We start from the raw sequence: 24,343 nt of genomic DNA on the forward strand, positions 1-24,343 counted from the left end.
TAGTGTTGAGGTGGGACGACTGGATAGACCGACTTATGTGTTTGCTGTTGAAGCAGCGCCTGATGATGAAAAGCCGTGGTATTATGACATCAAGCGTTATCTGGAAACCCAAGAGTATCCCGAGGGAGCGTCTAAAAAGGACCGAAAGACTCTGAGGAGGTTGGCCATGGCGTTCTATCTGAACAAAGATGGGGTTTTGTACAAGAGGAATTTTGATTGGGTTTTGCTCAGATGTGTCGATGATAAATAAGCAAGCCAATTGATGAAAGAGGTGCACGAGGGGTCGTTTGGTACCCACGCCAGTGGGAATGCAATGGTGAAAAAGTTGTTAAGAGCTGGTTATTACTGGATGACAATGGAGGCTCAGTGTTTCAACTTCGTGCGGAAATGCCATAAATGCCAGATTTATGCTGACAAGGTGCACGTGCCTCCAAACCCGTTGAGTTTGATGTCATCTCCGTGGCCGTTTGCCATGTGGGGCATTGATATGATCGGAAAGATCGAACCTACGGCTTCAAATGGGCACCGGTTCATATTAGTGGCTATTGATTACTTCACCAAGTGGGTGGAAGCTGCGTCTTATGCAAACGTGATGAAACAGGTCGTGGCCAGGTTCCTGAAAAGAGACATCATTTGCAGATATGGGGTTCCCAAAAGAATCATCACTGATAATGGTTCTAATCTCAACAACAAGATGATGGCAGAACTGTGCCGGGAGTTCAAGATCGAGCATCACAATTCTTCTCTTTATCGTCCAAAGATGAATGGGGCGGCCGAGGCGGCTAATAAGAATATTAAGAAGATTGTGCAAAAAATGGTCATGACCTATAAGGATTGGCACGAGATGTTGCCGTTTGCATTGCATGGGTATCGAACCTCGGTGCGTACATCTACTGGGGCAACGCCTTTCTCGCTTGTGTATGGGATGGAAGCCGTGCTACCGGTTGAGGTCCAGATTCCGTCATTGAGAGTCCTGATGGATGTGAAATTGGAAGAGGTTGAGTGGGTAAGGACTCGGTATGAAGAGTTGAGCCTGATTGAGTAAAAGAGGCTGGCGGCTATTTGTCATGGGCAGTTGTACCAGCAGCGAATGAAGCGTGCTTTTGACCGAAAGGTGCGACCTCGTGTGTACCATGTGGGAGATATGGTGTTGAAAATGATCCTTCCTCCTCAGAACGATCGTCGGGGCAAGTGGACACCCAATTATGAAGGTTCATTCGTGGTCAAGAAGGTTTTCTCTGGCGGAGCCTTGTTGTTGACGACCATGGATGGTGAGGATTTTCCATCCCCCGTGAATGCAGACGCAGTTAAAAAATACTTCGTATAAGAGACCCGCTGGACGAAAAGAATAAAATAGTCCAGGCAAAAATGGGCATCCCGGCGAACCGGAAAAAATGAAAAGGTTCGGGCAAAAATTAGGGATAAAAAGAAAAAACTGTACACCCGGCAAGTCGAAAACCCCACAAGGGCGGCTTGGGCAAAAAAGGGTATCCCGGTGGACTGAAAACCCGAAAGGGCGGTCCAGGCAAAAGAGGGAATGAAACGAACAACTGCGTCTAGCATGGTCGTTTGTACTTTGGTTAAGACACATGGATTATCCCCGGCAGAGATCGGTGGGAAGCGTCTTGTTTCGGAAGGCAGAAAGCGCGGAGAGTCTTGAGGACATATGGGTTGTAACCGGGTTGGAACTCGATGAGATCACGGGTTCACATTGGCATTAGGATAGATTTTCCTTTTGTGCGCAATTACCTCTTTTCAGGGATTGCTTCCTGTGTACTGCTCAGTTACGAGCCACATTTTTCCATCAATAAAATGCATATTCAGTCAAATAATTTTGTTTTTGTTACAGCTTTGATTGCAAAAACATCCGTTTATTTTGATAAGAATCTTTGCATTTTGAGACATAGGGGTCCCTTCCAATGCATGTTTATAGGATTGAAAACCTGAAATCTTATTCGGAAGGTTGAGTGACCTGGGTGTTGAGATTTTGGCACGCCTGGGGCACGTTTTATCTAACGATCTCTTTTGCAGGTGCTGTTAGATATTTTCACTCACTTGCAGGTTGTGGTGTGAAGCGTTTCTTTTTGACTTTGAAGTCCAATCAGGGACAAGGAGTTGAAGAATGGTGCAAAGACGACGAGAGAATTGCGAAGATCCTAGAGGATTAATCAAGAAGACTCTTCAAAGTCTGAGGAAATGGAAGTTGACATTATGGTTAGATGGTGAATGCCAGTATTCGGCGAGTCGACAGGTGTTCCGTGTCAAATATTCCGTATCTCCCCAGCAGATTCGAGGTTGGTGTTTCCTCGGCAGCCAGGCCTGAAGTTTGTTGTTTCCCCTAGCTGGGTTGAGATTGTTATTTCCCCAGCAGGTCTGAAGATTGTTGTTTCCCCGGCAGGGGTGTGCGTTGGAAGTTTTCCCCAGTGAAGTCCCCAAGCGGATCGAGTTCAGTGGAGGTCATCCCTAGTAAGGGTTGCTCTTTCCTCGGCATCAGTGTTATCCCAAGCAGGGTTGGAAATTGGAGTGATATCGAGTTCCTCAGCAGAGCTGCTCGTGTTGTCCCCTGAGGGGGAAATTGGAGTGATATTTTTTATGAACCTTATCGTGTTGTCCCCTGAGGGGGATATTTTTTATGCATATCATATTGCATAATTAATTGCGTCGTATTTCCATGGTTATGGAGCATTACGCTGTAAGGTTCATACATTGGCATTGCAAGCATAAAATAGTCTTGAGCCATGGTTACCGTTTGAGAATTGGTTTAGCTGGTTGGTGAAGATGTTACTCGGAGGAGTTTGGCATTGTGATTTTGAATCAACAATATTCCCTAGTAGTGCGATATTGGGGGAAAAATTTCCGTCGTTCGGAAAGGGAAGTCAAGATTGAAGAACGTTACGCGATCAGAGCAGGGATTGGGGTCCATCACGAGAAAAGGAGACGCAAAGTGTCTTCCGGAGAATGGGGTTCAAATGGAGAACGGGGTTCATTATTTGGCAGTAAAATCAAAGTAGTTTCGGGGGTTCAAGAAAAGCAAAAATAATAATAATAACAACAAAGAGAAAATCCCCAGCGGATGTGGCATTCAGGCCAGTTTTTCCTGATGTTCAGATCGAAGAAGTTTCCGACGTTCAGGTCGAAGCACTTGTGACATTCAGGCCAGTTTTCCGGTATTCAGACCGATGTGGCATTCAGGCCAGTTTTCCGGTATTCAGACCGAAATGGAATTCAGGCCAATTTTCCGATGTTCAGATCGAAGAGGTTTCCGACATTCAGGTTGGCACAACTTGTGGCATTCAGGCCAGTTTTCCGGTATTCAGACCGAAGTGGCATTCAGGCCAGTTTTCCGGTATTCAGACCGAAGTGGCATTTAGGCCAGCTTTCCGGTATTCAGACCGAAGTGGCATTCAGGCCAATTTTCCGATGTTCAGATCGAAGAGGTTTCCGACATTCAGGTCGACGTAACTTGTGGCATTCAGGCCAGTTTTCCGGTATTCAGACCGATGTGGCATTCAGGCCAGTTTTCCGGTATTCAGACCAAAGTGGCATTCAGGCCAGTTTTTCCGGTATTCAGACCGAAGTGGCATTCAGGCCAGTTTTCCCGGTATTCAGACCGAAGTGGCATTCAGGCCAGTCTCTCGGTGTTCAGACCGATATTAATAATATCATATCTTCCGATGCTCAGATCGAAGTCATTTCCAGTATTCAGACTGATGAGCGGTATTCAACCCATGGTTATTTCTGTGTACCATTTATTTTGGTATCTAGGTTAACGTTCTTTTCGGTATTCAGACCGACTCTCACCGTACCAGACGAATTCTTCTTTCAAGACCACCTCTTTGCCAATTCTGACAGGCATTGGTACTTAATTCCCAGCGGAGCGCAAATTGTCCGTCTGTTCTTTGTATTCAACCACTCTTCACCCTGATCATCTGAAAGCCGAGGCTGTTCATATCGACAGGTTCATAGTGGATTGAATAGGGGCAGCTGTAACACCTCAAAATTTGCCCTCCTCTTCTTGAGACTAGTTTGACATATTGCATTTCATAGTGTAGAGAATTAGGCATTGCATTTTGCATATCATATGGAAATAAGAAGGTCATCCTCCAAAGTCTTTTCAAAAGATGGAGAAGTTACATGATTCAAGCCTGAGGGTCTCTATGAATTGATGATCAACCATCTGAGGATTTGCTTTTCATTAGGGTTTCTTGATTCTTCAAAGGTCTTGAGCATTATCTTATTTGCAAGGATATATTACCATCATTATGGTTCTATCATCATCAAGGGTTTCATTGTTCATTCTCAAGTTCCTTTTGATTAGGGTTGTGACCTCTGGTCAACCCTAATCAATGCCATTCTTCCAACTAGGGTTTCTCAAAGAGATGAGGTATTTTATTGGGATGAGGATCACATGGTTATCATAAGGGGCTTACATGAGCTAGGGTTTCATTTTTGAGCAATTTCCCCAAGTGGTAGAGGCTCAAGTGGATCAAGGCATTTCAAGGTCATCTGAGGACCAAAAAGTCAACTGTGCAGTCAACTGAGGGCTATGAGATGGGGAAATGAGTTGAGACACCTCAATCATGTTCAAAAGAGGTCCGTTCATCATTTTAAATATTCATCTGGAAGATTCAAAGGTCATGGCAAAAGTTACCAAAAATGGAAAGTGACATATAATTCAAAGTTTCTTAATTTGGCAAGTTTTTGGTCCACATTCAACTTGACTTTTCAAGATCAAATAAGTTTCAAATGGATTTTTGGTGAACATGAAAGTTGTATATCTTTGTCTCTCCTTTCTAAAAAGCCCTAATTCATGTCCATATGATGATTGGATGAGGAGTTATGGTCATTTGATCACAAAGTGTGCATGGAAGTTCAAAATGGCATAACTTTTGATGTAGTGCTTCAAATGGGTTCATTCTTTTTGCAAAATGCTTCTCATGTTCAAGGCATCCCAAAATGATATTATTTGACTCAATTGTGCAAGAGGAATCATGGTCTAAATCACATTATTTCACATTGGTTCAAAGGATGGTATCATGCTAAAAATCAATATTCACAAGGAACCAAGGAAAAGTTTCAATTCAGCATGCTCCATAGACCATATTTGAGTGACTTGAAAGCCTTGCATGGAAAGCTATACGTGCATTATGGCCATGAAGTACCATTATTCATTTTTGGCAATTGGTTTAATAATTCACTAATCATGTTTAGTGAAGGTCTAATTTGGTTCTCAGCATCATTAGCATGAAGTATAAATACAGAAACCCTAGCCATAACCACCATAACTAACTTTTGAGATCAAAATTCAAGAAATTCTCTCAACTTTCTCTCTCTTTGAATCTCCAATTTCTCCACACAAACACCAAATATTTTTGTAGATTCTTGATCCTCATGCAATTCTGAGCAAGGATCAACCATTGTTTTGATCAATTGAGCCATAATTCAAGTTGTTCGTGTGCACTCTCATGTTGATGGAAGTTTGAAATTGAGGTGAATGCAAGTGTTTTCAACCATTGTTTCTTGCACGAAGCTTCAACAGAAGTATAGTGGAGTAGATCTGGAGCATATGAGAGCTTGAGGACACGATTTTAGAAACCTCAAATTTCAGGTGATGCAAATTCGATCCTCTCCTTTTTCTTTTTTATGATCATAGAATGATAGATCCTGTTGTGTAGAGCTTGTGCATGTATTTAGATTTGATTTTGGTTGAGTATTGACGTTGTATGGTTAGCTATAAGTTTTGTTCATGAAAATGTTTTCGTTCGATCTGGAAATTATAGGAAGAATTAGATGAAATGGATGTCATATTTGGAATGTGCATGAGAAACTGGTTCGAATGATGTATGCCTTTGTGATTTCTGGAAAAATGCACGGCGGAGCCACCGTCTAGCTCGCCTGAGAAGACGATCGGAGCTTAGCTCTGGCGTCTCTGTGTTTTTTAGGGTTTTGCCTGCGTGTGTGCTGACTGGCTGCTGAGTGTGCGCTCGCGTGTGAGTTTGAATGGATACCATTTCTTTGAGCATGCCACGCGTTATGTTGACTGCTGATGTGCACGCTGACTCATAAACGAAGTTGTGCATTTTGATGTTTGAATGTGAGTCGTGGATGTGATTAGCGCGCTTCATCGTGTGGCTCTTGTTATTTCTGATTTTATTTGAATATTGCTTTTCCCTCCATTTAATTTGTTTATTTCATTTCTTTTGTTCATTTTGTTTTAATCATAAAAAATTCAAAAATGATCCAAATAAACTCCAATTTTTTTTCCTAGTTTTGTATGAGTGTCTAGTTTTTTTATGGTATTAATCTCATGATTTGTTGATGCCGGGTTTCTTAATTGTGAATTTTTGAATCCATGTGGTGCCATTTTGATATGTTGTGTTCAATGTATTGTGAAATCCTTATCTTTGAGCCAATTGATCTGATTTTTTGTGTGCATAATGATCATACATGATGTAAATTTTGAGCACTGGTTTGGAATTTTTCTCATATGCTATCATTATTTTTGACACATGGAGATAAATGTGACAATTTGTGTCACATTTTTGACATTGGATTGTTGCATTTTTGATCATCTATCATTTGAACCTTTCTGGATTTGATCTTTTGCATATTTCTTGTTCATGACATGAGAAACTTGCATAAAAAATCTCAAAGCCATTGCATGCATTTCTGTTTTGATTTGAATTTTATAAATTGGATGTTCACTTTGTGCACATTTTGTGATCATTGCATAGCATAGGCCATTTGAGATATTTTCTCATTGACTTGATGCTGGTCCTTTGGAGGACATTTTATGAAGTGTTTGAATGTGCATTATGTGGAAGATTGAGTTCTGTTTTGATCATTTGGTTTGGTTTTGAACTTAGTCTTTGTACTAATGTTTTGTGCATAAACTAAATGTGCTTTGTGTTTCAGGTTTGGACATTTAGCATTGATGGTTGAGTTTGTCCTCACTTTGTGAGATACAAATGCTTTGAGTTCTAACTTTTGTTTGTTTTGTAGGATTTTAAGTGATGTGCTTAAGCTCATAAGTTCATTTGAGTGCTTGAGCATTGTTCATTGAGTTGTGTAACTATGAATGGTTTCACTGTGTGTGTGTTGGTTTTCTGACTGAAATATTAACTGTTTAGTCTTTGTACAGGTACCTTAGTTGCTTGCTTGCTTGAGCTTTGGATTATGGTTGATACACCACTCAGGTAGTTAGCTTCTTACTTCATGTAGTCTGGAAGTCCTGTCACCTTTTTGGCAGACATTTTGCTGGCAAGTCCTCCTTCAGAGGCTCTGTTTGTGTTTGTTTACAATTGTGCCAAAGACCTCCAAGATGAGGCATGTGATACTTGATAAGACCTCCAAGAGAAGAGGCAATTGACGAATAAAAGGGATTAGTAGCCAATCCCCCGTTATTCAGTGAGTCGTTCTTTATGCTCGCACTACGTGCTGATGCTTTTGAACATGTACCCAAGATCTTTGTCCAGTGTCTGTCAAGTGGAATAGGATCCCACTTTCTGGATCACCACACTTTCTTTGTCTTGAGCTCACCCAGGCCAGGGTTAAGAGCATGAGGTCTTATCCTCATTACCATTTTGATCAGCTTCACCCTGACGTTCAATGTCTGTGGTTAAGAGCTACAGATTACCCATTACAGTTTGGCTTGTTTGTCGAGGTTGATATGACCCCTCTTGACTAAAGCCTACCCATTGTTTGGGCCTCTTGTGTGAATATAGTGTGTGATGCTTGTTCACTTGTGTTGGTGTGTTTATCTGCCTTCCTCTTCTCATCTCCATTTCTGTAGGAGTTGTATGATTGATTTCTGAGGAAGTAGGATTCTTGTTAGAGACCTCAATTTAGGGATATTGATGGCATGACATTTATTAGGCTCGAGTCTTAATCTCCCTATTAGTTTGTTGTTTCCCTGGTCTTTGGTTAGGAGAGTGTTGTACCCCTGTTAAGGGGAACTACGTCGCCCTGATTCTCATACCAGATGAGATACGTAGGCAGGAGGTTGCGAGTAATCTCTCCGGGCACCCTTTTTCTTGTTTTATGTGTTGTTTTCATGTGTGTGCTCACCCTTTGCTGTGAGTCTTTGTTTGTCCACCTTTTTATTTGTTTTGGTGTGAGTACTTGGTTGTCCAGCAGGGGCGTGTGTGGTATGTTTATACCTTGGGGATTTCTTCTGTTAATACTTGGGGTTCATCTTTGGGGTTCATTTGTGACGGTTGTCACTCTTTGGGGTTCATATTGGGGGTTCATTTATGAAGATTGTTATTCACTCGGGGTTTATTTTTGGTGACTGGCTGGATATTTAGTTACTTTGTTGGGGTTTGTCCTGATAACCTTTTTCTTTGGTGTTCGCTGGTTAGCGTTTGCTATTGTTTGGAGTTGGATGTAAGTCCATGTATTGGAATTCTGTTTCCTTTTGTTTGGTTGTTGTTAGGAGTCGGATGTAAGTCCATGTATTGACATTCTGTTTCCTGTTGAGTGTTTCTTTTGATGTCTCAGCGTCCCTTTTTGGTGTTTTGTTTCGGCGTGCGTTAGCCGAGCTACGAGTGCTCTGATTCTCCTCTGGATAGAGAAGATACATAGGCATAGGATGCGATATCCTAGCGAGCATGTCTCCTTTTCCCCGAACTACGTTGACTCTGATGTTTGTTTCTGACAAACTACGTAGGCCCAGGATGCGACATCCTGCCGAGTCCACTTCCCCCGTTTTCTTTCTGCATCCACCTGTTTATTATTCCAGTTTGTGCAATTTCTTTGAGCAGTTTTATTAGCAACCTTTTTCCTATTCTTTGAGCTATCTTTTGAGCGTGGATTCCGTCGAGTACGGCGGACGTGAGGGGTGCTAATACCTTCCCCTTGCGTAACCGACTCCCGTACCTTGTAATCTCTGGTCGTAAGACCGTTCCTTTCCCTTTCTTAGGTTAGTCATGCGCTCCCTTTCCGTCATAGGATGAATAGCGTCGATGGCGGCTCTATATTTTCCCGCCGGTTATTTTTCGCGTTGCGACACATACATAACAACCATTTTTAGTACCTTTTGGCCCGCCCGAATTTTTTGAACTTGTTGTGTTCTTTCCTTGGGTCGAGATGGTCTTTCATGCCATCATATTTTTTATTTCCTTTAGCGGCAATAACATTTGCTTTAGCAAATCCAGCAGACTCAGTTTTTTCTCGATCCTTCGTTTCCTCCTCGATACGAAGGTGTTTCTGAAGTTTCTCCAAAGAAAAGTCCTCAAAACTATGCAGCAATTTCTTTCTGTATCCTTTCCGTGAAGGTGGCAATTTTGCTATTATTGCACCGACTTGGAATGCTTTAGGAATGTCAATTTTCACGGCTTTTATTTTATTCACGAGAACCTGTAACTCGTGTACTTGTGCAAGAATCGGCTTGGAATCCAACATCTTAAAATCAAAGTATTTAGATATTAAAAACTTTTTCGTACCTTCTTCTTCGGCCTTGAATTTGAATTCGAGTGCGTTCCAGATTTCCTTTGCGGATGCAGTATTGGTGTAGAGTTCATAGAGACGATCAGATAATGTGTTCAAGATGTGTCCACGACAAAGCAATTCATCTTCTTTTCGTTTCCTTATCTCCTTTTTTACTTCATCAGTGTCATTCTTAGTTGGTTCTGGAATTGCCTCCAGATCAGGATCCAAGACATATTGAATTTTCAGGGCGGTCAGGAGAAATGTCATTTTGTCTTGCCAGCGGGTATAGTTTGTTCCATCGAAACGATCTAACTTAACAAGGTCCTGGTTCATCAGTTTGATGCTTGAAATAGAAGCGTCGATGGCCATGATTTGAGATACTATAAGACTGTTAGAAATTTCGGAAAGATTAAAGGGATACATGCTTGAATCGTGAACGCAACACTTTCCTTATAGTATTTTAAGCACTCTCGATTGTCTTAGAGTTCTGATGCAGGAATACCCAGGATAATTCAGCCTTATCGAGTTTGCGCAAGACCGACGAAAACCCAAATGCAGCGAAGAGCGTCTTGAATTATTTAGAGGATTTTCGGATTTTGTGTTTTATTCTGAATCCGGATTTATACTTTTATAGGTCATGTTGATATTGTTTCACAAGGTAGCGACCCTTGGTGAAGCAATGTCCTTTTCCAATAATCATAATGGTTGGCCTGCAACATGTTTCACCAACAGTTGCATGGTTTCACCTTTGCAACATCTCATGAAGAGTTACAATCTCCAAATTCAAAATTCAAAATTCAAAATTCAAAATTCAAAATTCAAAATTCAAAATTCAAAATTCAAAATTCAAAATTCATGAAGAGTTATCTCATGCATTTATTAGCATTAACTCACTTCCACCATTTGTCATTTTGGAACACACTTGTATTTAATAAATTACAACAAGAACATTGTATCATCAATATTTTTTTCAATTTATTTGCAACCTAATCTTTACTAGATGACTTGTTTCTAAACACTATACTACTTATACGTTGTTGATCGGATATTTTAATCTAATAAGTGTTACTAGTGTTATTCCATAAACATAAGGTAACCTATGGGCATTTCTCAACACGAAAAATAGCCATAGTCTTTACCATATTATTCTATTTCCACTTAATTTCTCTTTCAAGAACAATGTTCACATCTTTCATAATATTCTTAACATCCTCCAGTTTTATAAATTATATCTCAGTTTCTAACTTTATAAATTATATCTCAGTTTCTAACCTAATTTAACCGAAAATAGCATTAGAGTTAAATACAAAAAATTTAAACTTTGTAATTATCTTTCCTATTTGACTCAATCAACTTTCCAACTTTCTTTCTTTGATTTTGATAATGCGAAAATACAACGTATATTTGCCTTAATTTACATGCAAAAATCGTACCATTTTCATTTATGTTCCGATTATTCCGCAAGTGTTCGAGTTATTTTTGCAGGTATTCCATTTCCCAAGCTTAAACGAGCAAAGTATAGAAAAGGAAGGAACAGAAGAAGAAACAGAAGAGAAACAACAGAAAAACCAAAAAAACCAGAAAGTATGAATTATGTGCAGGTGAGGACCGTCACAAGCCTCGTCACGACCGTCACACCCTGGTTGTGACGAACGTCACAGGCCCACAACAGAAGTGATCCCCACGCCCATTCTTCTCGCTCCTCAACCCACTTTCCCGTGAATATCTCACTCAACCAAGTCACCCTTATTTCTCTCAACTATGAAGATCAATTGAATACTATAAAAGGATGGAAGTTGGAAACCTACGGGGACGCTTGATTTTCCTCCCTGAAGCCAGCTTTCAAGATTTTTCTCTGCATTTATTTTCCACAACAATTCTGTTTTCTATTATTTTTCTTCAGCATCATTGTTTTCTTTTACCGCAATTTATTTGTCGTTCCGTTCAGAGCTTCCGTTTTTCCTTTCCCCTTTCCATTTTTCATTTAGGCAAAAGTAGTAGTTTCCTACATTGGGGAACTACTGCGATTTATTTAATTTAGTTTAAGCAATTATTTCAAAGAAGCAGAATCCTAACGACCTATGGAGGACTGCTCAAGTACTTCAAGATTCGGCATATTCGATTAATCCAAGTTTCAGGTTTTTATTCAATTATTATTGTTATTGCTTTATTATTTAATCATGTTTGCTTTATTGCTAATTTGTTTATGTTCATCTGTGTTTGCATTAATTAACATGTCTGACTAAACTACCGGTGTCGGTATGTAAACAATTTAATTAGACGGGATTTAATAATAATCGGTGTAAACCTCCTTTCGCAAATAATCTTTTTGGCTGTGGTTTTTAATTTAAATTTAATTAACTTTGTCACGAGAGTGAGAAACTATTTAATACGGTTTTTCCACGAGAGTGGGAAATTAACTAAGGTGAGAAACGACAATCGCGAGAGCGTGAGGGTCGAACTGTATAGTAAAAACTAGGCATTGATTTTAAAAACAGCAAGAGCACTTTAAAAGCAATTAGAACTTATTTATTTTCAAAAAGTATTTTTAACTTCAAATGGGACAGCGAGAGCGCACATTCTAACTTAAAAGTATAGTCCGAGTCAACAATCACGAGAGTGTGAGATAAAGCCTTTTAAATGAGTATTTTCCACTAAAAGATATTTGGTAATTAAACTATACACCGGTGACTTATCGAATCCCTGACGACTAATGTGTTGCATACTAATATCCCTTCATTAATATTTTCTTAAAAACTCAACTTCCTTTAGATTTAATTTTTGTTCAACCAAACCTCTAAAAATCATCTCCTTAACTAAACATAGTAACATCGATAGCATTAGTTTGACCATCGGTCCCTGTGGGTTCGATATCTTTTAAAACTAAAACGACTAGACTGTGCACTTGTAGTCAAGTACCCGATAGACTGTATTTTATATACGGTCACGAGACGTATCAAGTTTTTGGCGCCATTGTCGGGGACCTGATTTAGTCAAATAGTGGGATTCTTTCGTTACACAGTATAGACTAAGGTAAAAACTAATTTCCTTTCCCTTATTTCCCGATTGTATGCCAAGTACTCGCTTACAAGGTGAAAACGTAGCACCACCAATCGCAAAATTAGAGCGTTTCTTATATTTAAGACGCCGAATACTAGAGTACCAACGAATGTACAATATTCCTGATATCTTTTTTCCTACTACTGAACCAGTTGAAAAACCAACCATTGCTACAGTAGGACCACAGAATCGTCCTCTTAAGTTCTATGCTACCCCGTCCCAACAAGAACCTCACAACATCATTGTTGCCCCTGCTATCGATCGAAACGGTTTCGAGTTAAAACCCTTATTACTATCAGCCGTCCAACAACATCAATTTGCTGGAAATCCTACGGAGACCCTAATGAACATTTGACCAAGTTTGTGCAATACGTAGACACTGTGAAGGCGAATGGTGTATCTCAAGATGCGATAAGACTACGCCTTTTTCCTTTCTCTCTAAGAGACAGAGCTTGGGCTTGGTATCAATCCTTTCCATCCAACTCAGTTACTACATGGGAAGAACTGAAGACCGTTTTCTTAGCCCGATATTTTTCGCCAAGCAAAACTGCTATGCTGAGAGCTCAAATCAACGGATTTTGATAAAAAAAAATGCAGAATCTCTCTACGACGCGTGGGAGAGATACAAAGACATGATGAGGATATGCCCACATCACGGTCTCGAAGACTGGGTGATCATTCACACATTTTACAATGGGCTTATGTATAACACAAGACTGACAGTAGACGCTGCCGTAGGCAGTGCACTTATGGACAAGCCATACAACGAAGCCTATCAACTCATTGAAAACATGGCCCAAAACCATTACCAATGGGGAGGTGAAAGAACTCCAGTGGAAAAGTCCCAAACAAAAAGTGGAATGTACGAAATCAGTTGCCTTGACCATGTCCATGCAAAGGTAGATGCCCTTGTTCAAAAGTTAGACAACTTGACCATATCACTCGCAGCCACCGTGACTGCCGTGACTCCAAACTGTGAGTTATGTGGAACTCCTGGACACACTGCACCAGAATGTCAAATATTAGCAGGAGTCCCCACGGATCAAGTAAATTATGCACAAGGAAATCCTTAATCGAATACCTACAGCCCAGGTGTTAGCTGGGGATTTCGACAGATAGTTGAAGGTCTTTGGAAGTATTAAGTTTTGAGAATAAGCAAGAAATGACTGTGGCGAAGCTGTTTAATTCTCTTTGTGGGTAAGCAATTATTTGCTGTCGAAGCCTGGAACTTAGAAGATTTTTGGGTTTTCATAAAGCTCTCTTCGACATAGGTGTTCACAGAGTCGAAGCTTCAAGCGTAAGTATTTGAAATTTAAACAAAGTCGTTTCGTCAGATCAACACGTGGAAACCTCTAAGATATGCAACGCTTGGGAACGGCGAACGTGGCAGTCATATATGTAAAGGCCGTTAGGGTCGAATTACTATAAATAGGGGTCTTAGTTTTAGATTCAAGGTGTGTTCAAACAGATATACAGAAATTCACAAAATACACTCGAAGTACCGGAGCGAGAGAAAAGAGTTTTACGCTGAAAATATATGTATGAAGGACACCATAAGTTTCGTTCATGTTATATTTTTCATACCAATTGTTTAAATTAAAGTATTTTACTGTCTCTTTATCTGTCGAATTGTCCTTACTTTTCAGCAGTTTATCATTACTTTTCGTTTCTGCATTTACATTTCGCCAGAATCTTCATTCCCAGTACTTTCTTAAAACATAAAACATTTACTTCGAGTCATTTATCTTTACCTTTCCTAAGTCTTTTCGTTATCTTCCAGAAACCTTTTAATACCAAGTTATCGTCATTTACTTTGTTCATAAAGTCATAAGTTTCACTTAGAATTGTTGTCTAAACACTTTAAGTCATCCACAAATTAGAAACAAACGTAACTATGAGTCAAATCACCGTAATAATAATTCTTAAGACACATGTCCTAGGATCAATCTAGTCGATCTTGCGAGTTACCAAAAAATATATAAAATTGGAAGACTAGCGGTTGTTTATCAGAAATCACTGGTAAACAAATTGGCACGCCCAGTGGGACCGTGTCAAAAGACTTGTTGAGTACAATAGTTGTTTTACAATTCGCAAAATTGTCGTTATTCTTTTGGTTTAAAAATTATTGTTGTATGATCCTTAGAAGTGGCAGGATAGCCAACAATTCGTAACCTATAACCAACAGAAAAAACGCAAAAAAGATGGTTAATACAACCAGTCAAGGGGAACAATCCCCCCCAGGGAACGGGCACAGTCGGAGCGAATTCGATTAATGTACCCACTGAAATCTCTAATGTACAGGCCACACCAACGTCTGGATCCATGGCCTTGCATAATTCGACAGTAATGCCTATCATATCAGGCACGACAGATACTCCTGCAGTTTCAACCCGTAGGCCACTAGGATTCGAAAACTTTAGGCATGTGAGAGATTACCCTTATGGAATGCCATCAACTGCCATGGCAGGGCTTCAAAACAATTCTTCCATATATACTCAACCATATAATACGGTTATTTCACCAATTCAAAATTCTGGATCTGGCATGAACCATATAGGTCGAAATAACCAATCACAAGGAATCCCCACCCTACTACCTACCCTTACAACGAATAATCAGGCAGCCTTTAGACAACAAATGGATGCCAGTAACCATGACATGGTAGGAATTCTGGCCAGAGAAATGAATACCATTTTCTCTCCTTTAATACAGAAAGTGAATAGGACTAATACTGACAATGCCCAAACGTACCAACAATTGTCAGCATAAATGGGACACATAGCAGATTTTCTAGGCGCCCCACAACCTGTTGTTCGACGCAGGCCAAACCAGGTTATAATCCAGGGCGAAGAACCAACGATAGATCAGGTTCGACCACAAAGGCAAGCCCCTGACGAAAGAGTCACGAGGGCAAGATTGGAACAACAGCCAATTCGACGGGAAGCCCCTGAAGAACAACCTAGGAGAGTGATAATGGTTAATAGAGACCAGGATGCAGACGAAGTAGTTCATAGGGTCAGGCGGGAAAACATGATGGAAAATGACCTAACAAGTATGATAGAGAGAATCATGGCCCATAACGGTCTAAACACAGGACTTCGACGGCCAAACTATTCTTCTCCTCTATCAGAATATGTCCTGCAAACATAATTGCCAAGGGGTTATAAAATCCATAAGTTCACCAAATTCTCAGGGGATACTAGTGAATCCACTATAAAGCATATAGCCAGATACATAACTGAGACAGAGGATTTGGCGAATAGTGAGAACTTGAGGATGAAATATTTCCCTAGTTCTTTAACAAAGAATGCTTTCACGTGGTTTACGACTTGCCACCAAATTCCATAGATGCTTGGCCCCAGTTAGAAAGATTGTTTCATGAACAATTCTACATGGGCCAAACTAAGATAAGCCTTAAGGAACTAGCCAACATCAAGAGAAAATTCATCGAACCTATAGATGATTATCTGAATAGGTTCCGCTTGTTAAAATCTAGATGCTTTACAATAGTGCCTGAACACGAGTTGGTCGAAATGGCCGCTGGAGGTCTGGATTATTCCATCAGGAAAAAATTAGATACCCAGTATCTAAGAGACATGGCACAATTAGTAGATAGGGTTCGACAGGTTGAACGCTTAAAATCTGAAAAGGCCAGAGCAAATAAGAATTATAAGAAAGAGAGGGTTGCTTATGTCGAATTCGAAGACGAAGAGTCTGAAATTGCTGAAGACCCCTATGGTCTTGAGGAATTCGAAGTAGATTTGGCAGAATTAAAAGAAGCACCACCTTATGCCTGCAAATTACTTACTCCGTCAAATGGCAGAAATCCTGTCGAAACTGAAAAGAACGATAGATTTCCCAAAAAGACTTACACATTTGATGTTACCAAATGTGACGAGATCTTCGATCTATTAGTAAAAGATGGCCAAATGATAGTGCCTCCTAATACCAAGATTCCTCCGTTAGAACAACGAAAGAAACGAGGTTTCTGTAAATATCACAATTTTTTGGGCCATAAAACTTCACAATGCTTTCTTTTCAGGGATCTTATTCAGAACGCAATCAGAGATGGCCGCCTCAAGTTCGCCTACAAAGGAAAAAACCAGATGAAAGTAGATACTGATCCCCTTAACATTGTTGAGACCAACTATGCTGAACCTGTCGAAATCAACATGGTTGACGTAAGGGAAGTGGAGGCTGTAAAAGCAACAGGAACTGGAGGCTACACATTGGATGGAAAGCAGGCTACTGATGGCCTAAGTAACAACATTTCCTTTGGAACTTCTGTCAAAGGCAAACAGGTTGCTAACGTCGAACCAAGGACCACTGAAGGTCTTAAAGGGAAAACAACCGAGGCTACTGAGGGCCTAAGAAAGAAGTTCGAAGCAATTTCAATCACTGATGGCGCTAGTCTGGGTGTCAACATGGTAGACCTGAAGCAAATTCCCCAGAAATGGAGGAAGTGGAGGAATGTTTGAAGATGGAGCAAGAAGGGATGAAGTTTGGTTATTCCAAAGCCAACGAAAGCCTACGTGAGTATCTCTGGAGATGTCACAAAAAGAATGCTGACATGTTGCTGTGCCCAAGATGCAACATCAGGATCTCTCGAAGGGTGGTTGAGGATTACGAGAGATGGCAACGAACAAAGACCGAGAGAAACTGGAGGAAAGAAAGCCAATTGCAGAAGGTGTATCCCACACCAGGAGAAATCCTTCCGGGTTTCATTGTGCGTTGCTACAAATATGAAACAGAATGTTTGATGTGTCCCAGGTGTGGGGCAGTGTACAATAGAGAATTAGCCGAAGCATTCGAAAGAATCCCATATGACCAAGGTTGGGACGGACATGGAGGAAATCCAAACATGTACAGCTTCGACAAGAGGGGAGCACCTAGGAGACCGGATAACCCTCACCCAAGGGCGAAGAGAGTCATATTTAAATTGCCAGCAGAAGTCCCTGAGGAGAAGTGGACTCAGGCGGGACCAAAGAAAGGAAAGTGGAGGAGTTTCGAAGATGGAGGAAGAACCTTGTGGGCGTACAGTAAAAAAATTCAGGCGTCCAAAAGAGAAGCGATCAGGCTAGAAAATTACAAAGGAAATAATCCTATGTCGAGATCCCAATGGAGAAGGCATCAAAGGATGAGGAAAGCAGAAAGAGAAATGAATCAAAAAGAAACCGGAGAATCCAGCAACGTCAAGAATCCCCCAAATATCATGGATTCGACCAAACCACCCGTAGGAAGAAAGTTATTTCCAGATGAAAACATAACTCAGAAGGTTCAGAAGGAACAAGCAAAAGAAGAGGAAATGCTCACAGATGATTTCGTGTTTGACGGAGTGTCTTCCGTGAATATGAATTGTAACATGGTCTCAGTCTTGCCGTACGAGTATAACCAGGAAACAGAGGTTGAAGATAATGAGGAAGCGGACGCTGCGGAGATGGCGAAGCATAAACTAGTGTGTTATTATGTTCTGAACAGTGGTGTCGTCGAAGAACAGAATGCTATGTTCGAAAGGTCGCACCAGGGGATGCAGAGTCACCTCAAACCCCTATAGATTAGGGCCAAAGTTGGACAGGTGGGAGTGAATAAAGTCTTGGTGGACAGGGGATCAGCCGTTAATTTGATGCCCCAATTTATGTTGAAAAAGATAGGGATGTTCGACACTGACGTCAAACCTCACAACATGGTACTGTCAAATTATGAAGGTAAGATAGGACAGACACTGGGCGTCATACAAGTGGACTTAACTGTTGGGTCAATCACAAGACCAACGATGTTTATGGTAATACCTGCAAAAGCAAGCTACAACTTACTACTTGGGAGAGAATGGATACATGGAATAGGAGCGGTCCCTTCGACCATGCATCAAAGAATATCTATCTGGAGAAAAGATGGCGTGGTAGAGAATGTCGAAGCCGACCAAAGTTACTTCAAGGCAGAAGTAAACCATGTGGACAAGAGAAACTTCGACAGGAATTTGGCGCACATAGGACCATGTTACCCAGCAGAAGAAGGCTATGCCCCAAATAAAAATGCCTTGTACTTCTTGACTCTCCACCCAAATGGTTTTCAGTGGGATAGAGAGATTATGAGAGACCTAGAAATAGGAGAATCATCTGAAATACGGCCAACAAGCTGGGATGAGGACCTGTACTATGACTGAGTCTTCTTTCTTCGATAAGATTTCGGCCTACATGGCTGAGAACAAAAGACAAGCGGCTCTCGAAGCCGAGATAACAAACATGGCTAACAAAGCCACATGTAGTGAAATCTGTAATACAGGACCAGGGGAGTTCTTTAAACCAAAACCCCCTGACGGACAAGTACCTGTGCAACCAGCAGAACAGAGGTTGGACGCCATCTATGACGAAGAGCCTATGGGATTTGAAAAAGATCCAGCAATGTCAAGTGCAAAGATGTTAGCGCAAGATCCTCTCGAAGAGATTGATCTCGGAGATGGAAGTGCAAAGAGAATTACCTACATCAGCGCTAAACTGGACCCCAAGTTGAAAGTGAGAGTTATTGAATTACTAAGGAAGAATAAAGATTGCTTCGCTTGGGATTATGACGAGATGCCTGGTTTGAAGAGGGACCTGGTCGAATTAAAGTTGCCTATAAAGGATGGCAAGAAGCCCATCAAGCAGACTCCAAGAAGATTCGCACCAGAAATCCTCACAAAGATAAAAAAAAGAGGTCGAAAGACTTCTTCGTTGCAATTTCATCAGGACCACAAGGTATGTCGATTGGATTGCTAATATTGTCCCTGTTATCAAGAAAACGACTCTTTACGAGTATGTATAGATTTTCGTGATCTAAATGCAGCAACCCCTAAGGATGAGTACCCAATGCCTGTGGCAGAGATGTTGGTTGACTCAGCCGCAGGCTATGAGTACCTTAGCATGCTTGATGGATATTCTGGCTATAACCAGATTTTCATTGCAGAAGAAGATGTTTCTAAAATAGCTTTTCGATGTCCAGGGGCAATAGGAACTTATGAATGGATAGTCATGCCTTTTGGCCTAAAAAACGTTGGGGCAACATACCAGCGAGCAATGAATTCTATATTTCATGATTATATAGAGACATTCATGCAAGTATACATAGATGACATTATGATAAAATCTACGTCAGATGAAGATCATCTATCCCATCTCAGCCAATCATTCGAAAGAATGAGAAAACATGGCTTAAAAATGAACCCTCTTAAGTGTGCATTCTTTGTGCAGGCTGGAGATTTTCTGGGCTTTGTGGTCCATAAAAAGGGGATATAAATCAATCAGAACAAGACAAAGGCCATTATGGAGACTAAAGCACCATCAACCAAAAAGGAATTGCAATCATTATTAGGAAAGATAAACTTCCTAAGAAGATTCATCTCGAATTTAAGTGGTCGAACTCAAGCCTTCTTTCCCCTTCTGCGCCTGAAACAAGGCAAGTTCGAATGGAATGACGAACACCAAGAGGCATTCAACAAGATCAAACATTATCTGAAGAATCCTCCTATCTTGGCACCACCATGTGGAAAGAAGCCTATGAGAATGTATATATCAGCTTCCGACACTACCATAGGTAGCATGTTGGCGCAAGAGAATGAAGATGGCGTCGAAAGAGCCATTTATTACCTTAGTAGGATTTTAAATGATGCAGAAACTAGATACAATTCAATAGAAAAGTTGGGTCATTGTTTGCATTTCTCTTGTACTAAATTCAAGTATTATATAAAACCTGTTGATTTATACGTCTCTTCTCATTTTGATGTCATCAAGTATATGTTATCTAAGCCAATAATGCACAGTCGAATTGGCAAATGGGCGTTAGCGCTCATTGAATATTCTCTAACCTTTATGCCTTTAAAGGCAATGAAGGGACAAATAGTATCAGATTTTATTATAGACCATGCACTGGTCGAAAATCCTCAATTTCAAGTTGAGTTGAAACCTTGGAAGTTATTCTTCGACGGTTCCACTCATAAGAATGTGAGTGGGGTTAGAGTAATGTTAATTTCTCCTGACAGAATTCCAACAAAACTCAAATATAGAATTGAGGGTCCCCTTTGTTCCAACAACAAAGCAGAATATGAAGCTCTTATTGCAGGACTTGAGGCTTTATTGGAATTGGGGGCAACTAGGGTCGAAATTAAAGGAGATTCAGAATTAGTAATCAAGCAACTGACGAAGGAGTACAAATGTATAAAAGAAAATTTGATTATGTACTTCGTCATTACAAATAGGTTACTCAAAAAATTCGAATACGTCGACATAAAACATGTCCCTAGAATAAAAAACCAAGAGGCTAATGACTTAGCACAAATAGCCTCAGGGTACAAAATTTCAAAAGAGAAGCTAGAAGAACTTGTCGAAGTAAGAGGAAAGGAAATGGTTGCCAGATTATCTCCGACAGATTTAGAAAGCACCCAATTAGGATATGCTAACAAAGAGGAGTTTGAAGTATTGGCCATTGATACCTTGATAGATACAGATTGGAGGAATCCAATTATTAATTATCTCAAGGACCCTTCGACAGACACATAAAGAAAAACCAAGTACAAGGCTTTATCTTATGTATTGATAGGGAATGAATTATTCAAGAAAACCCCTGAAAGGATCCTGTTGAAATGCTTAGGAGAAAGCAAAGCTTACTTGGCATTATCTAGTGTACATAGTGGAGCTTGTGGAGCACATCAGGCAGGCCATAAGATGAAATGGTTGCTTTTCAGATATGGAATGTATTGGCCCACCATGTTAAAAGATTGTATAGAGTTTGCTAAGGGTTGCCAGGAATGTCAAATACATGCAGGAATTCAACATGCTCCTGCAAGTGAACTTCATACAATTATTAAGCCTTGGCCCTTCAGAGGTTGGGCATTAGATCTAATTGGGGAAATTATACCCCATTCATCTAAAGGTCAAAGATACATACTTGTAGGAATTGACTATTTCACTAAATGGGTCGAAGCAGTACCTTTAGTAAATATGGATCAAGAAACTGTTATCGAATTCAATCAAAGGAAAATTTTATACAGATTTGGAATCCCAGAAAGTATAACAACAGATAAAGGATCAGTTTTTACTGGTCGAAAGATGCAAGAATTTGCAAAGGAAATGGGGTTCAAATTATTAACATCCACACCCTATTATGCTCAAGCCAATGGGCAAGTTGAAGCAACCAACAAAGTAATAATTGGGCTAATCAAAAAGCATGTAGGGAAAAAGCCAAAAAAATTGGCACAAAACTTTAGACCAAGCACTCTGGGCTTGTCGAACCTCCCCTAAAGAAGCCACTAACACTACACCTTTCCAGATTACATTTGGACATTATGCAGTACTACCTGTCGAAGTCTACTTACAATCAGTAAGAATCCAAAGACAAGGAGAAATCCCATCTGACTTATACTGGGAAATGATGATAAATGAGCTGGTGGATGTGGACGAAGAAAGGTTACATGCGCTAGAAGTATTAAGAAGATAGAAGGAGAGAGTAGCAAGGGCATACAATAAGAGGGTCAAAGGTAAAACCTTTATTATGAATGATTTAGTATGGAAAGTCATATTGCCTATGGATCGAAAAAATAAGGCATTAGGGAAATGGTCTCCACATTGGGAAGGTCCTTTTCGAATTCTAAAAGCCTTTTCAAACAATGCATACGAAATAGAAGAACTAGCAGAGGGTCGAAGAATCCTAAAAGTAAATGGAAAATACTTAAAAAAGTATAAACCATGTATGCACGAAGTTAGAATCATAACAACATAGTAAGTAAAAAACTATCATGGCCAAAATGGTGAAGATGTTTAAACTCAAAATATGTGCCAAAATGGCTTTCGTCTTAATCAAGTTACAAATAAACAAGAGCCGAATAAAACAAATACAGGAGGAAATCAAAAAGGAATAGTGGCCCTCATTCGATCATATTTCTTCTTCGCCAAGCCAATCTTATACTAAACAGCCGCTTGAACTCCTCTGAGGCGTGCAATATCTTCGTTCATAGCCGTAGATTTTTCAACGTGGTCCACGCTTTGCTTCGCCAGATCATCAGCTTCAGTACTATCCAAGCCTCGGATAGCAGCCTGCTTCACCTTAGCATCAGAAATCTTTTGCTGCAATTATGCAATATGAGATTCCCAGAGACGTATCGAAGCAGTGTAAGTGTCGAACTCTGCTTGGGATGATTTTTTGGAAGCGGCTAACTCCTCAAAAGCTTGTGAAGTTCGAAGGGCATTGTCAAACTCAATGGCTTGAGCTTTTTCAGTCGATAGCAGCTTAGTTTTGGCATCCACCTCCCTATAATATTCAGCACAAACTTGGTCAATGAGGTTTTGAATATCAATAAGGGCTTCACCTACATCAGTGGGGCAAGCAGTGATGTTAATCTTGCTTATCAGCTTCTTTATGCTAAAGCTCGCCCCCACATTATTCCTTAGCTCATCAAAGAGATTTACGTCAAAAACTGCCTTCTTCACCTGCTGAAGGAGTTCGTCATGTGATGCTTCGTTTGCACTAGCACCAGATTGGGTCGAAGCTCCAGAAACACTTTGCTCTGAAGAAGACTCTCTTTGAGCCATCATTAACGTCACATACTTAAGGGGGTCACTTTGTTTTAAGGATTTTTTCTCCTCCTCAGTAAGTGGTGTGGGCGAAGTTTGGGTGATGGATGGTCGAACTTTAGTATGATTTGAGACCGTATCGACGCTGGCATTACTAGTTCTAGTTTGATTTCCCTCAGTATCAGCTTCTCCCATATTTATGTCTTCATCTTCTCGAAAATACCCCTCAATTTCATCTAAATCCTGATCGTCCTCATCAGCATCATTTGAAGGGAACGCAACTCTGGTAAGAGAATCGCTAGGAGTATTCTCAACGTTTTCTTTCCCTGTTGAGTCCTTTTCGTCAACGTGCGCAGAATCTCTTTTACCATCTTCACCAGGAAAAGAGGTTTCTTCTTCGTTTTGAGCGTTGTCTTCTTCAAGATTGCGAGCTCCAGTCGAAGAGCCTTTGTTTTGGATAACACCGCCGACTGTCGGAGGAGGAGATAGATTCATGCCGCTCGAAGGATCACTTTGATTGGTAGTAGAAATGAGGGGAGTGGTGGCTTTGTCCTGAAAATAAAATGTTAGATTGAAAATATGAATTTGTCGAACGATAGAACACTTAAGGTTGAAGTATACCTGTTGAGCCTCGAGATCAAAGGCATTACTCCCAATATGCTCCAGCGTTGCAACACTAGAAGGATGGGATGGAGTTTTCTTTGGAAGAGGAGGGAGAGTGTTGGTTTCGACATCTTGTTGTTGATTTGGTTGGAAAGGGGCAACTGTTGCCTTATTTTTCTTCTGTTTTTTCTTGAGTGGAGTAGAAGGAGTATCCTCTTCATCATCTTCAACAAGAATGATATTGGCAGGAGAGGGTTTTCTTTTCTTGGGTGTCAAGGGAGGATTGTCACTACCCTGAAGACAGAAAATTATAAATAATTAGAAAGAAATTCGAAAGAGACAGAGAAGTTATTTGATGTAATACCTTTGAACTCTTCTTCGTTTTTTCTGGAGCGGCGCCAGAAGGCACTCCCTGGCTTGAAGAGGTAGTTGGCCTGGAAGCAGTAGTCGAACTAGCCTTCGCCACAGGTTTTTCTTTCTTCACCACCTTCCTTTCGACAGCTAAAGAAGGATGCGAGTTAGTCGAAACATGCAAATGTTTAAATGACTGGCAAAAAACGAAAAGGAGTTGTAAAACCAAGAAATCCAAACATTCCACACCTTCACATGTCGGAGAAGTAATTCTCACTGCAGATAAATCGAAGTGAAGGAAGCCTTTGAAACTGTCTAAGGTATGTTTGGTAGCAACTACTCTTTTTGCAGGCTTTTGT

At 40.5% G+C, this 24,343-nt stretch overlaps 2 protein-coding genes and 1 non-coding gene across 3 annotated transcripts; 1 reads left to right on the forward strand and 2 right to left on the reverse strand.

Annotated features, from left to right (window-relative positions):
- Nucleotides 1–9,027: 9,027 nt before the first annotated feature.
- LOC127122542 (uncharacterized) lies at nucleotides 9,028–9,798 on the reverse strand. The gene has a single exon (XM_051052860.1). The coding sequence runs from the start codon at nucleotides 9,796–9,798 to the stop codon at nucleotides 9,028–9,030; it is 771 nt and encodes a 256-aa protein (XP_050908817.1).
- Nucleotides 9,799–13,041: 3,243 nt separating this feature from the next.
- Nucleotides 13,042–13,150, reverse strand: LOC127124546 (small nucleolar RNA R71). The gene has a single exon (XR_007804025.1). It is a non-coding gene; the product is annotated as a small nucleolar RNA R71 (small nucleolar RNA).
- A 6,637-nt stretch (nucleotides 13,151–19,787) lies between these two features.
- On the forward strand, nucleotides 19,788–21,020 carry LOC127122543 (uncharacterized). The gene has a single exon (XM_051052861.1). The coding sequence runs from the start codon at nucleotides 19,788–19,790 to the stop codon at nucleotides 21,018–21,020; it is 1,233 nt and encodes a 410-aa protein (XP_050908818.1).
- Nucleotides 21,021–24,343: the final 3,323 nt, after the last annotated feature.

The sequence above is a fragment of the Lathyrus oleraceus genome, chromosome 2, assembly GCF_024323335.1.
Source record: "Lathyrus oleraceus cultivar Zhongwan6 chromosome 2, CAAS_Psat_ZW6_1.0, whole genome shotgun sequence".
Lineage (NCBI taxonomy): Eukaryota > Viridiplantae > Streptophyta > Magnoliopsida > Fabales > Fabaceae > Lathyrus > Lathyrus oleraceus.

Bases quoted from the DNA above. Each gene is read 5' to 3' on its own strand.
- LOC127122543 (XM_051052861.1), top strand. From the start codon at position 19,788: ATGGAGACTAAAGCACCATCAACCAAAAAGGAATTGCAATCATTATTA.
- LOC127122542 (XM_051052860.1), bottom strand. From the start codon at position 9,798: ATGGCCATCGACGCTTCTATTTCAAGCATCAAACTGATGAACCAGGAC.